The sequence below is a fragment of the Crotalus tigris genome, unplaced genomic scaffold, assembly GCF_016545835.1.
Source record: "Crotalus tigris isolate CLP2741 ecotype Arizona unplaced genomic scaffold, ASM1654583v1 scf7180000017947.1575755, whole genome shotgun sequence".
NCBI lineage: Eukaryota > Metazoa > Chordata > Lepidosauria > Squamata > Viperidae > Crotalus > Crotalus tigris.
Window position 1 is genome coordinate 1,434,278 of NW_024096739.1, and position 14,160 is coordinate 1,448,437.

The 14,160-nt window shown below is 34.6% G+C and overlaps 1 protein-coding gene across 3 annotated transcripts in view; it reads left to right on the plus strand.

Moving 5' to 3' along the window:
• Nucleotides 1-14,160, plus strand: part of BCAS4 (breast carcinoma amplified sequence 4) — a 73,782-nt gene that overhangs the window by 41,465 nt on the left and 18,157 nt on the right. The window contains exon 5 of one of the 3 annotated variants that reach the window (XM_039345275.1): nt 5,640-6,335. The exons of the other annotated variants lie outside the window; for them this stretch is intronic. Coding sequence (XP_039201209.1) covers nt 5,640-5,696 — 57 coding nt within the window. The 3' untranslated portion in view covers nt 5,697-6,335. Of the gene's footprint in view, nt 1-5,639; nt 6,336-14,160 lie in introns of those variants that run through there. 3 annotated transcript variants of the gene reach the window in all.

The following is a 14,160-nucleotide window of genomic DNA, read 5'->3' on the forward strand; positions in this document are numbered from 1 at the left end:
TTGGAGATTTGTTTTTTCCACAAATTGAGCTTTCTGTTTTTCTGTTAGATTTCTTGTAAGTACTTTAGTCTTTTTCCTATTTATTTTCAACCCAGCCACTTCTCCAACTTCCTCTATTTTCTGCAACAGTTTAGTGGCTGTTTCCAAAGGCTCCTCCAAGATAAAGATCCCAATCATCTGCAACAGCTTGTAATTTATATTTCTGGTCTTTGATCTCCAGCCCTTTTGATCTCCACATCTTGTCTAATATTCCTGGCCAGCACTTCCAATGTAAGAATAAATAACAAGGGAGACAATGGGAATCCCTGTCTTGTGCCTTTTTTAATATCGAAAGTATCTGTATAGTCTCCATTTAAAAGTATCTTTGCTGATTGTTTATTGTAAATTGCTTGAATTGCGTTTATAAAATTTTCACCAAAATCCATCACTTGCAGCTGATGAAACAAAAATTGCCAATTAAGATTATCAAAGGCTTTTTGTGCATCCAAAAATATCAGTGCCATTTGTTTCCCCAGATGTTTTTCATAATATTCTAACACATTTAAAATAATTCTTAAATTGTTCTTTATCTGTCTTTTAGGCAGAAAACCATTTTGATCTGAATGGATAAATTCATTCAAAAATTTCTTCATTCTTTCCGCTATTATTGCTGTAAATATTTTATAGTCCACATTTAATAGTGATATTGGCCTGTAGTTTTTAATTTGTGTGAGATCAGTATCATCTTTAGGTATAAGAGAAATATTGGCTTCTGTCCAGGATTTTGGTATTTTCATCACCCAAAAAGTTTCATTACAAAGATCTTTCAATATCGGGCTTATTATATCTTGTAATGCTACATAAAATTCCACTGGGAGACTATCGGGTCCTGGAGTTTTATCTTTTTTTTGTCTTTTTATAGCCTCTGTAATTTCCATCATTGTTATTTTCTCGTTCAACATATGTTACATGTTCTCTGGTATCTTTGGGAGGTTTGCTTTTCTTAGATATTCCTGTATTGCCTCCTTAGAAACCACCTCCACCTTGTAAAGTATCTCATAATAACTTTTAACATTTTTTTTCAGTGCATCATTATGACAATGTATTTCGCCTTTTGAATCTTGTAATTTACCTATTAGTTTTTTTTCTCTTTCTTTTTTCAGTCTATATACAAGCCATCTTCCTGGTTTGTTGGCATTTTCAAAGAAATTCTGTTTTGAGTATTTTATCTGTTGTGCCCTTGTCTCCATCTCCAATAAATTTAGTTTATGTTTTATTAATTCCATTTGTGTCTTCAGCTTCTTCTTTTGTGGATCATTTTGTAACTCAAGTTCTAAATTCTTAAATTGTTCTTTCAAATTAAGCTGTATTTGTCTCTTTTCTTTATTCTTTTTAGCAAGGTAAGTTATAGCCAAGCCTCTAAAATACGCTTTCGCGGTATCCCAAAGATTTTGAATAGAGATTTCTTCTTTCTTATTTATTTTTAAAAAAATTCCATTTCTTTCATTGCAAACTGTAGAAATTCTTTTTCTTTCAGTATTGATTTATTCAATAACCATCTTAATTTTTTCCTGGTTCCTTTCAAAGTCATTTTAATTGGATTATGATCAGCCCAAATATTAGGTTCAATTTCCACCTCTTGTATCATAGTCTTTAAATCATATGAAGTCCATATCATATCAATTCTTGACCAGGATTTATGCCTATTTGAGTAAAATGTATATTGTGCTTTCTCTGGATTCATTTCTCTCCATATGTCTTATATACACAATTCATCTTTCAACTTTAAAAAAGACTTAGGTAAGGTATTTCCCCCTTTTTTCCCTTGTTTATAACTTTTATAGTCCCGTAATGTATCAACTAAAGTCACCAAGTATGCAAAGATTTTGACAATTTAGTTCCATTAGTTTATTATATAATTGCTGAAAAAAAAGATCCTGTTTCTCATTGGGAGCATATATTGCAACCATCAAGATTTGTTTTTGATCCCATGTAATTTCCACCATTAGTATTCTCCCTTCTTCATCAGCATAAATTTGTTTTGGATTCATCTTTTCTTTTATATAAAATGCTATTCCTCTTTTCTTTTGTTGTGCTAAAGAAAAATAAAGTTTACCTATCTTTGAAAAATAAAGTTTACCTATCTTTGATTGTTCTAAAATTTTGGAATGTTTTCTTTTAATATGTGTCTCCTGAAGACAAATTATGTCCATTTTCAATTTTTGTAGTCTGTTAAGTATTTTACTCCTTTTTGATGGGGAATTAAGATCATTTATATTTATTGAAAAAATTCCAATCTCCTCCATAATTTCAATTATATCTAGACCTCAATCTTCTAGGGGAACTGATCTGTCTCTGGTCTTTCGGTCTTACATCTTCCTCTGATTGCATCTTTTTTGATTCTCCCTCCTCTGATTGTTTTGGTGCTCCTGCACCCATCGTCTCTTCCGATTTCTTGGGTTCGGCATCGCCTTTTTCTAAAAAGGCTCTGTGATTGTTAAAAATTTTCTCTGCTTGAAATGGAGTATCTGTTCTGTATCTTTTTGAGTCCCAGAAGATTACTAATCCTTTTGGGCCAGCCATCTAAAATTCACTCCCTTATTAAAGAATTTTCTCGTTAAGAATTGATATTCTCTTCGCGCTTCTCTTATCCTTCTGGGAATCTGTTTGAGAACTACAAGTTCTTTATTGTTATATTTCAGTGGTTGATCTCTTATCCCTCTCAAGATCTCATCCCGTATAAATCTTTTAAGAAATTTTACATAGACCTCCCTAGGAACTCTATTTCTTCTTGCGTAGATTGAGTTCATTCTGAAAACCTGATCTATTTCTCTTTTCATTAGATCCATTTCCATTCCAAGCAATTCCGCTAATAATTCACTCATCAACTCCAACAAGTTCTCATCTTTCTCTTCTGCAATATTTTGAAATCTTAGAAAATGTGATGCATTATCCATCTCCATCATGGCCATGCTGTCCTCCAATTCCGCATTCGCTTGCGCCAATCTCTGATTTTCCTCTTGCAATGCTTCAATTTTCTGGTCAGCCACCCCTGCCTTATCTTCTATTTTTTTCATTCTTTGTTGAGTGTCTACCATCACCTGTTGAAAGTTGTCCATTTTTTGATCCATTTTAAGAAGATCAATTTTCAAATCTTCATGATTTTTTTCCAAATATTTTTTCATTTCCATTTTCAAATCATCAATATTTTTAGATTGAGCTGAAATTGCTTAGAGTATCGCTTGGGTATCTATCTGATGAGAATCTTGTTGTAAAAAAGTAGTGATTGATTTCTGAATAGCTGGACTCACCGAGGTAGAAGCGGGGGCTGAAGAACCCTTCCTCACCCCTTTGGCTAAGTTTGAGGCACTCATCTTCTAATTGTTGTATTTATTTGTAATCCACCAAAAAGTCCGATGGCTAATTATAATCCACCAGATAGCCCGATGGCCACTTATAATCCAGCGCCCTCCTATTACCAGGAGACAAGGCCAGGCGTAGTTTAAGGATTAAAAAAAGAAAAAAAAACATCCTTTAGAGGAATAAAAAAAAATCTCAAAACCATCCACAGAGGGAGCAAGAATAGCCAAAAAAAGAGAAAAAAAAATTTAGAGAGAGAGAAAAAAGCCCATCACAGGAAAAAACAATTTCCAAAAAAGACAATAAATCAATCTGTAAAAGGCAAGGTAGGGGGAAAAAAATCAAACTCTCAAAAGAAAAGGGAGGAGACTTCAGATAGACAGGCAAAAAATAAAAAAAATGAAAATAAAAGTTATCAAGAAGAGATGAATACTATCCAAATTATAGTCCAATCACACTTTAACTGCAACCAAAATAGAAGAGAGCAAAAAAAAAAGTTTTTTAAAAAAAATTCCCTTCTTCCTTTGTATTTTCCCTTGCTATGGGAAATGTACAGCTAGCCGGGCAGTCAGATAAGAAGCTGAATAGTCTCTCACAATAACTTTTAAAGAGAGATAAGAATGTCTGAGCATTGAGCCAAGCTCCACAATTAAATGCCCAGCAAACAAAGGGAAGAGAAAAAAAATATTACAATATAATCACCAGGGGAACGCTGATTCTTTCCCAGGGTTTTTTTGAAAAAATATTCAGAGTTAAAAACACAGTTTTAAAGTTATAAAAAGGAAAGAATAATTAGAGTAACTTTCCAAATAAATTCTCTTTAATTTTTTAGATTTCTCCAGCCAAAAACAAAGTTTAAAATAGTCCCAATTAAATTTTTCCTTAGCAATGGAGTCGGTTAAAATGCCACCTGTACGGGAGGGGTGTGAGGGAAAAAATCCTCCTCCTTCCTCCCTCAAGCTTCCAGCTTTCTGTTAAAGGTAGGCTATTTCATCAAAAGGTCCACTTTCCACAAGGGACAGAAAATAATCTCACCGGACTGGCTACTTGCTGTCAAAATCAGCTGTTTTCTGTTCCTGACATTCAGCTGTTGATAGCGACTCGCATAAATGCGATCTGCCTTTCTTTTGCTGGTTCCGGGGGCTGCTTTGGGTTCGGAGAGCCGGCTACCGCTGGCTCCCATTCCCCAAATATTCACCCTTCAGCAGCCACCTCTCCAGGGTGGCTTTTAGCCCAAATGGGCTCACCAGCAAAGGAATTTCAGACCCGGGGAATGGACGATCGCTCCCCCAGGTCTACACCCAGCGGCAACCGGAAATCCTCTCCTCCATAGAGTAACTCTTAATGATAAAAGGAAAACCTTCCCCACTGTTTGTTCAGATTTAGAAGCCATATTTTTAAGAGAAATTGAAAGAACGTGCTTAGTTGGATTCCATAGTAGTAGTTTAGTTACCTTAAACCAAAAATAAAAAAAACCCTGCTATTTAACTTCAACTGCTAAATAGCTTCAAAAAAGTACTTAATTTTGGGAATGGCATATAAACATTTGTTTAGTGACTTTTAAAGTTAACAACAGCACTGAAAAAGGGACTTATTTTTCACACTTATGACCCTGGCAGCATCCCCATGGTCATGTGATCAAAATTGGAGCACTTGGTAAGTGGCATGTATTCATGATGGTTGCAGTATCCTGGGGTCATGTGATCACCTTTCGTGACCTGACAAGCAAAGTCAATAGGGAAACCAGATTCACTTAACAATGTACTAACTTAACAACTGCAGTGATTCACTTAACAGCCATGGCAAGAAGGATCATAAAATGGGACAAAACTCAATGAACAACTGTCTTGCTTAGCAATGGAAACGTTGGGTTGAATTGTGGTTGTAAGGCAAGGATTATCTGTAGTCCAAAAGAGACTGTGTTCATAGGGGGTGAGGTAGGGATAGGGGTAGGGGTAAAGATAAGGTAGGGGTGTAGGGTAGATTTCTGCTGGGGAAGATGGCATTTTTTTATGGAAGCTCCCAGTTTCGCTTGTGAGGTAATGGTGGTTGTAGCAAAGATGCTCTTCTCCATCATAGTCTAAAGGAGTCCAAATGATGAACTGATCTCTAAACTCCTTGCTCCCGATACCCTTCCCCCATCTTCCTCCACAGAGCCTCTCCTCAAGGCAAATTTCTGGCTGTCCGAATATCAAATATGCCCAGGCATTTTTCTTCCTTTTTCTGTCTAAGGCATTTCCCAGAGTTGTTCTTATAAAATAAGCAATTACTAACAAAACACTTCCCTCCCCTCCACTCAGGTTCAGTTTTCCAGTGATGGTGCCTGTCTCCTTTGCTTTGTTCAGCTTTGCATATAAAAATGTGCAGTAGTGGACTTCCGGTTCCGGGTTGCGGCGCTCCTAGTCGCACGAACAGACTCGTCTCGTCGGCTAGCTTCCCTCCGCCAGTAGACCCTTATGTGGGTCTAAAGTCGCCCTGGAGGGTGCGACTTCTGTCAAAGAGGCTTTGCTTAGCTGTGGAGGAGCGGCGGCTCCTCCAGCTGTCCAGGCTAACTCTGAGGGCCGACGGAGAAGATCGGCCAGTAAAATGGCTGATCACTTAGCCACTAGAAACCGCAAGTCAAAGAACAGCTAAGCTTGAAAAACCACCATGGTGAATACGGGTGAGATCTTTTTTTTTTTGTTCCTCTCTTTATGTTATTTTGCTTTTTTTGCCTGTAAGAGCCCTGTTAGAATTGTTTCCCTGGCTTGGAAAGGCGGCTTCTACATGTTTGGGAAGAAAGGCGAACAAAAGAATAGAACAAAATTTTAAAGACTACATTTTTTTATATATGTTTTGAGGTACTGGAAAAAAATTTCTTAAGAATTCTACTATCATTCTATGCTGTTGTGCCTTTTTTTTAGTATTTCTTCCTCCACCTTTTCCTGAAAAATAGAAAAAAGGGGAAAAATGAATGAAATGATTTTTGAAAAAGATTTTTTAGTTCACTGAGGACATCTACTGGTTAAAAGCTAATATTGTAATTGTTGTCTATCTGGAAAGAAGATGGTTTTGGCCTTCAAACTGTTCTTCAGGAGAAAGATAATTTGATTCAGCTGAACAATTTTTAAAATGGAGTTGCATTCACATTTAAATTGTAAATTTATTCTGGAAAAGATCTATGAGGCTAAAGAAGAAATATGTGCTACAATGAAAGAGTTTACTACAGAATTAAGAGCCAGAATCTCTCCTTCAAACTTGACTTTCAGACTACATCTGATTATTCTATAAAACAGATTACACAAGAAGAGGACTTAACTGAGAATAAAGAGAAATTGATTTTGCCTTACAAGCAATTCACCTATGGTGCTGAGGACCAGAAAAAGCAAAGACTGAGACTTGAAATGTTAAAGCAACGAGACTTTATGGTTAAGAGAATCAGAGGGCCAAGGCCAAGATGGTATTCACTGATCCAAATGATTCTACAAGCAATAAAGAGAGACTTATCAGCTGGAAGGGAAGCTCTGCTATGGAAACCTACTTGGCTTAAGAAGAAGCCCAGAATAAGACTGAAAAAAAGTGAAAGTTAAAACTTTATGTAATGGACTAAAGGCAACTTAGAATTATGAATTGATTTAAGGACCAAGATTATGAGTTAGATGTAAGAGAAATGGGCGACTAATGGAAGATAGATAAGGTTTGCCTATATGAAAATTACTATTTCTAATAAGATGATTTATTTGTTTGATGCTCAATCAACAGAAATAATTTAAGGTTTGATACTATCTTGTTAGCTTAAAGAGATTGATGGATTAGATATGTTTAGGATAGATCAATATTTTAGCTTAAAAAGGAGATATTTTTAGGTAATGTATTAAAGGTAATCTAGAATCATGGGTTGATTTAAGGATTAAGATTATGAGTTAGAAGTAAGAGAAAAGGGGTGATTAATGGAATATATATTAAATTGATTAAGAGTGTGTGTTGTTGTTTTTTTAGGACGATAGGTTTACTTGTAAGAAAATTATTATGTAATGTTGAGTTAACCTAATAAGATGATTTGTTCGTTTGATAACATGGATGTTATTAGTTATGACAATTAATTGGATGACATTTGAATTCTGTTTAATGGATTGAAATGATTTAAGGTCTGATTTTCTTTTGTCATCTTAAATAGATTGATTAATTGGGATTAGATACGTATAGGATAGATTAATATTTTATTTTAATTAAGGGATATTAGTGGAAGAAGAATTAAATAAGATTTATGATAAAATTAAGGAACTAGAATATATTTGGAAGGGATACCTGGATTGATAATGTTTGTACTTAAAGTTAATTTGATTATGGTAGTATAAATTTATAAAGCTTTAAAAAAGGTATAGGTTGAATAAATTTAAGCTAGAATTGGATTATTTTAAATAAATTATGTTACCTAAGGGAAAAAGAGAGGGAATACTAGATGTATTGATTGAATTATGTATATATGTTTTGTCTTTGGATGTTTGACTACCCTAACATCTCGATGTGTCTTGAGCACTTTGTTTCAAAAACCAAAAAAACCCAATAAAATTTCTTTTTTTAAAAAAAGGGCAGTAGCTCCCTCATTTACTCTGTGTGTGTGTGTGTGTGTGTGTGTGTGTGTGTGTGTGTACACGTCTTACAATTCCAATTTATTTCCTGAGGTGAAAATGCAACATGAGCAGATGGCAAGTCTTAGCAGACAAATATATAGCCAGGGCCTCTTGATGCTGATTTTTAAAGATGATGTAAATTTCTGTCATGAACTTATAGTTAGTTAAATAGTACTTACGAGTTAATGGATTTGTTGCACTTCAGAAGCTTATTACAAGTAGAGGTTCAGCCATTCATGACTCCTTGAGGAATAATCAAGAAGATTAGAGATTCAAAACCAGCTGGATGTTCTTCTCAAGATGTTAGTGTTGTCAAATTGGTAAAAAAAAAAAAAAAAAAGGATGTACAAAATGGATTCCTTTTTATTTCATTGGTATTACTACTATTCTGTGGAGTCTTTATAACGAAAAGCATTTATTAATAATGACTCTGCTCTGTATTAGTATCTTATCTCATATTAGTAAAAGTCAAATTTTTATCTATGGCTACAAAAATACTTTTAATAACAAATCAATGAGCTGGTTCAGTCTATTATGCAATATTTATCAAATATTTTACTTATACTGTTTTATTTAATGCCAAGTTTTTTTGTAACTTGAAAATTATTATTATCATGTTTGTAACTTGCTTTTGGGCCTTCTGGGCCTAAATAAAATTGGTATTCTTTTCCTGTACATTTGCATTGCACATTAGGGTAATTATTCCTAAAAATAAAAATTTGATTTCACAAAGAAACTTCACTGCCCCTAAAGACAGCAGTATAAATTAATACAGATCTGAATCAAGATTGTATTTTGCACTTATAATTGATATTCATGCCCATAACTTGCACAATAAAACAAAAGTACTTTTCTTTCCCCTAAATCTGGTAATGATTTGCAAAACTAATGCTTTTGGGAAAGGTAATACAGTAAGATGATTGTATTTTGTGTCTATGGGGAGGGGGGAAGTTTGGCTTTCACAAAAAATTCCATATATTCATGACGTATCAAATCAGTACAAACAAAAACTGTAGAGATTTGCTGTACAGCATTTACAATACCCTAAGCTGTTGTAAGATTTGCAGATATTTGGAACAAGTTCTTAGCAGATGCAATTTGAATATTATTATCATAATTATCTTCCTGATGCTTTCTTCTTAGTAGTGTTTTCCTCCATATACATTAAGATAGACTTTATTACAGTATGTTGTGAGCAAATGCTTGCAAAAATAATCTATTGAGGGCTGTATTGTCCACTCATAGTGGGCAGGAGTCAAAATAAGCAGTAGTGATACACATTTTCTTTCTCCTCACATATCTGAGACAGGCTAGATTGTTTATGCCAGCTATATGAAATTCTTGCTTGCTAAGAGCTTTGGAAATTATAGCTGTCCACCTCATAGCTGTGACTTTAGATGACTCACATACTTGAAAACAGAAAACAATAAATAGTTATAAATAAACAAATAAAATAAGCAGTACAAATAAATAAAATAAAATAAAACCATTAAAAAGCAATGAAACAGTTAAAAGTTAATTTGCGAGAAAGTATAATCCAGTTTTAGTGTGGGACTAAAACTGACTCTTTTCCCCCCAAAAAGAATAATCAAACCATGAGAAAACAATACATATATAAATGTATTGATTTTGTATGATATAGTATTGTATGAATGAAATTCCTGTGTTTTCACTATGTGTTTCTGTATGTCATTCTCTAATAAAAGCTGTACAATAAAATGAGACACGTGTAGATATCAGTACAGGTGTTCTATATATTGACCACTTTCATTCAGTCCCTTGGGTGGTCAGCTTTCAGAGGTTTTACTGTATTTAGAAACTGACAGGATGTTTAAATGCCTGTGGCAAAATCTAACTGCATGTTGTGGGTTGGATCCAAATTTTGTTAAGAGACAAGTGTATTCATTACTAATTTAATTTTCACTAATTTTAGTTGGACTAAAACATCCCCCTCCCAATCTTTGAACTAAGTTGGGCTAAAGCAGAATGAGTGGCCCAATTAACTTACATGGCTGAATGTCAACTTGAACTTTCATCTCTCCAATCCTAATCCAACACCTTTAACCCCTATAGTACAATGGTACTATTTGTAGAGCTTCCTATGCTGAATACCATCTAGATAAATATTTCAGGAAGCAAGTATCTATAGAGGCAATGAGAGCAGTCCTTACTTACTAATGACTATATAAAGTTTTGATGATAAAGTAATATAAATTCACAACACTAACACAGGTTTTTTTTTAAAAAAAATCAAATAATAAATCATTCAGTTGATAAAACTAGACATTCTTAAATATGTTGCCAATCAAGAGAAAAGGACCTGTTCTCTTGATTTCCAAAACATAATCAGTTGCTTGTGTTCAATATATGTGAAAATTTACTCCTATACTTAGGCTGCCATCACAGAAATAGCTTTGTGGTATACATCTACGTTTTGCCTCTGAAAGCTGGAACATTTTTTGAAGGGCCTCACTGGGTATTTGTTTGCTCTATTGATGAAATTAAAACTATGCTTTCTCCATAAAGTAGATCAAAGGAAGTTGTTTTCAGGAAAGTCAATGTTGTAAACATTTTGTGGTTTTGTTTATACAATTTATAACCACCAGTAGCTATTGGGAAAAGAGGAATCCTTGATGGTCTCTGAACTTGGTTGTTTTCTTGCAGACATTTCCTTACCCAAACTAGCACTAATGATGTTACCTAGTTTGGGTAATGAAACATCTGCAAGAAAACAACCAAGCTCAGAGAGTACCAAGGATCCCTCATTTCAACCGTAAGCTTCAAATATTATCCTTTATTGGAACTTGAAAAGAACTTTTTTTCTCTCTAGACAGAGATTTAAGAGTTTCAGAACCTGGGAGAAATTAATCTGCATCATTAGCCACTCCAAGGCAAATCAGTTGGTCAGGGAATCATGGCAAGTACTATGTTACTAGCATACTGTTAATTACACATAACACAGCTTTTTTTTCCCCAAAGAAATCTAATCCAGTCATATAAATGTACCCTATTTGAAATTCTCAATCATTAGTCAAGTATATTATTGATCTTTGTGACATTTTGACCACTACCTCAAAACCATCAATCTTTTGTATTCCTTGTTTTAAATCCAATTACTGTTTTTTAATTCAAGCATCAAATGTGACTTGTTTCTGCCTTGTAATGTTGTTAGGTTTTTAGCTAAGTTTGATTTGGGATTTGCTGGCCTTCCAAGACCATGCCTTGTGATCCTTACTTAGCATTTTCTCTCACTTATTTCGGGGTCTAATTAATGTTTTTATGATCAGTATCTTATATACTTTTCTTAAATTATCTTGTTTACTAAGTTACATCAATTTGCCCTATATGCACATAAACAATTGTATAGGGTAATAAAATGCCAATTGAATTTAAAATTTAGTTCCATATAATGATGTGGTATACTCTGTAAACTAGCTGCTGTTCTGGTGTCCTGCCAGACACTGCATCCTATGTTAGAGGGATAACTTTAAGGGTAAAGACTTATGTTCAAAGCAAAAATTAAAATTGTTTTAAGAAACTGCTATCAGACTCACACTTGCAAGCCAAATTGTTATGCTATCTTTTAAAAGTATTTTTATATAAATTGCAAGAACATCAGAATCACTGTCTTTATTTGGTCTCCCTATTGTTGCTAGATATCATATGATTTAACCACACTTGGATTTATAATTCAAGGAATTTTCAATAGTTCTGTCATGAAGATGGCTTTAAAAAAGAAGTATGAGTAAAAAGGGATTGGATAGATTTAGGGAGATTCAGTTTTATCTCTGGCGTGTCTCTAAATATTAGTTTCAGGAGAACAGCGGTATGAGAGAGTTAAGTTTATAAGCTTTAGATTGTGACCATCTCAGAGCAGTCTTTCTCACCCTTGGCATGAGAAGATGGATGGACTTCAATGTCAGAATTTCTCAGCTAGCATACTATAGAAGACTACAATAACAAGAGATTGCAAGGCAAATGAACTATAATAAATTTCATTCCAAATTGCTCAGCCAACCCCAATGATAAACATAGTGGCTTCATCTGAAAGGCTTTTTATTAGAAAGAATAGCTACTATTTATTTTTCATATACCAGTTAGTCAATATAATAGGAATCACTTACTAACCAAGACCTGAACTCAATGTTGTGTGTTTGGATTTAAGGCTGTTTTTCAATCTTGGCAACTTTTAAGCCCGCATATCTTCAAGCCACCATGGTTGAAAAACACTGGTTTAAGGAAACTATGAAAGCTCAAAGAGAAGCAGAGACAGTTGCTAGCATACATATGATAGCAGTGTTCCAATATCTCAGGCGCTGCCACAGAGAAGGAGTCAAGCTATTTTCCAAAGCACCTGAAGGCAGGACAAGAAGCAACGGATGGAAACTAATCAAGGAGAGAAGCAACCTAGAACTAAGGAGAAACTTCCTGATAGTTAGAACAATTAACCAGTGGAACAACCTGCCTCCAGAAGCGGTGAATGCTCCAACACTGGAAGTTTTTAAGAAGAAAGTGGATATCCATTTGTCCAAAATGGTATAGGGTTACTTGCCTGAGCAGGGGGTTGGACTTGATGACCTCCAAGGACCCTTCCAACTTTATTATTATTATTATTATAAATACCATTGCCCTCTGCTAAGAAGTGAAGCCATTTCAAAAATGATCATTGCATAAGTGATGGATTCCATGCAATTGGAGGGTTAATAACTATTTTAGGAAGTAGATGATGATCCTGGCTGATGATGATTCTGGCAATAAAAGCAGTTTAATGTCAAGTGATTCCATTTCCAGGTTGTGTTGCCACCAAATATGAATCTGGATTATTTTAGTATATGTGTGTGGGAGTAATAGAACTTTCATGGTCTGGCTGGAAAAGGCTAAGTAGCTAGCTAGGATTATTATTTTGTTGGCAGTTGCTGTGGCAGCAGTTGCTATTGCAGTTCTTCAGGTAGTTTACTTAGCAGACAGCTCAGCCTGCAGAAGTCGCCATGATTTCTCTGGCTTCTGTTCTCAGTGCCCTTCCCCCTCAATTGCAGTGCCAAGTCCACAGAGACAGAGAGAATGAGAGTCTTCCTGTAGTTGTACACCAACTATTTTTATTTGCTTCTAACCAGCAAAGCTGTCCCAGTATTGAATGGGGTTGGGGATTTGTTCTGCACTCTTATTGCTTCCTCCAAAAAAGTTTGATTGCTGGTTGTATTTGATGAAGGAAACTCAGTTCAGAAAAACTCGTGCTTTGTAATAAAATTTGGTAGTACTGCAAGACTCCTGATTTTTGGTCATCAAGGTGGAAGAATTATTTATTGCATGATAAGCATGCATCTTTTATTTATTTTTTATTGATTGAAGCAGCCACGTTTTTTTAAAAAAATATTGATTCAGAGTTTTCAGCCAACATCTTTGCATCTTAGTTGGTGCTCAGGCTATGTAGAAGCAAGAGCCAATTTCTACTTGTACAAAATCCAGAATGATAGTAGACATAGTAAGATTGTGAGGTTAATCACAAATATAGATTTAAAAAATGAACAGAGCTTATCATCAGTTACTTACAATAACAATCTGGTTCTCTGTTTTGTAATGTAATGAAAGAATCAGAAAATACAGTATCTGTCGGCCCAGGTGATTTCTTGAAATTTCTGTTTCTTCTGTTGTTTTTAATTCAAATTTAGCTTTACACAGTATAGAGATGTATTACTTGTGCCCCTTGGCATATATGCCTCCTAAAAACCCTTAAAATCTTGAAAAAGTTGGCATCAAATTGTAATTTTAATTGGATAGAGAGGGGAAATTAATAAATGCATGACAGGAGACAGGAACATCTCATTAGATGTTCATATCTAAATTGCAGTTCATATAAATGAAAACATACTTTTTGTCCTGGTCACATCAACTGTTTTTGGGAGGATGCCTCCCGGCACATTACTCAGAAACCATCTGCAGCCCAGCATAGAAAAAACTACACATCCATGCCAAAAGTGATATGCAATAAAATCTAAAGGATGCTTCTTAATGGATATGATAACTGGGACTGTATGATGCAACCATTATTTGGTTTCTCCATGGCTCCATATTTCTTTGCATGGCATTTTTTCTATCAGTGAAATTGATTCCTGTTGCCTGTTGCTCTCTAAAAAATATTTGCAGCAATAATTAGGGAAGTCCCCATTCCTTAGGAAATGTTAAATATGCTTTCTATGTTAGGAAATCT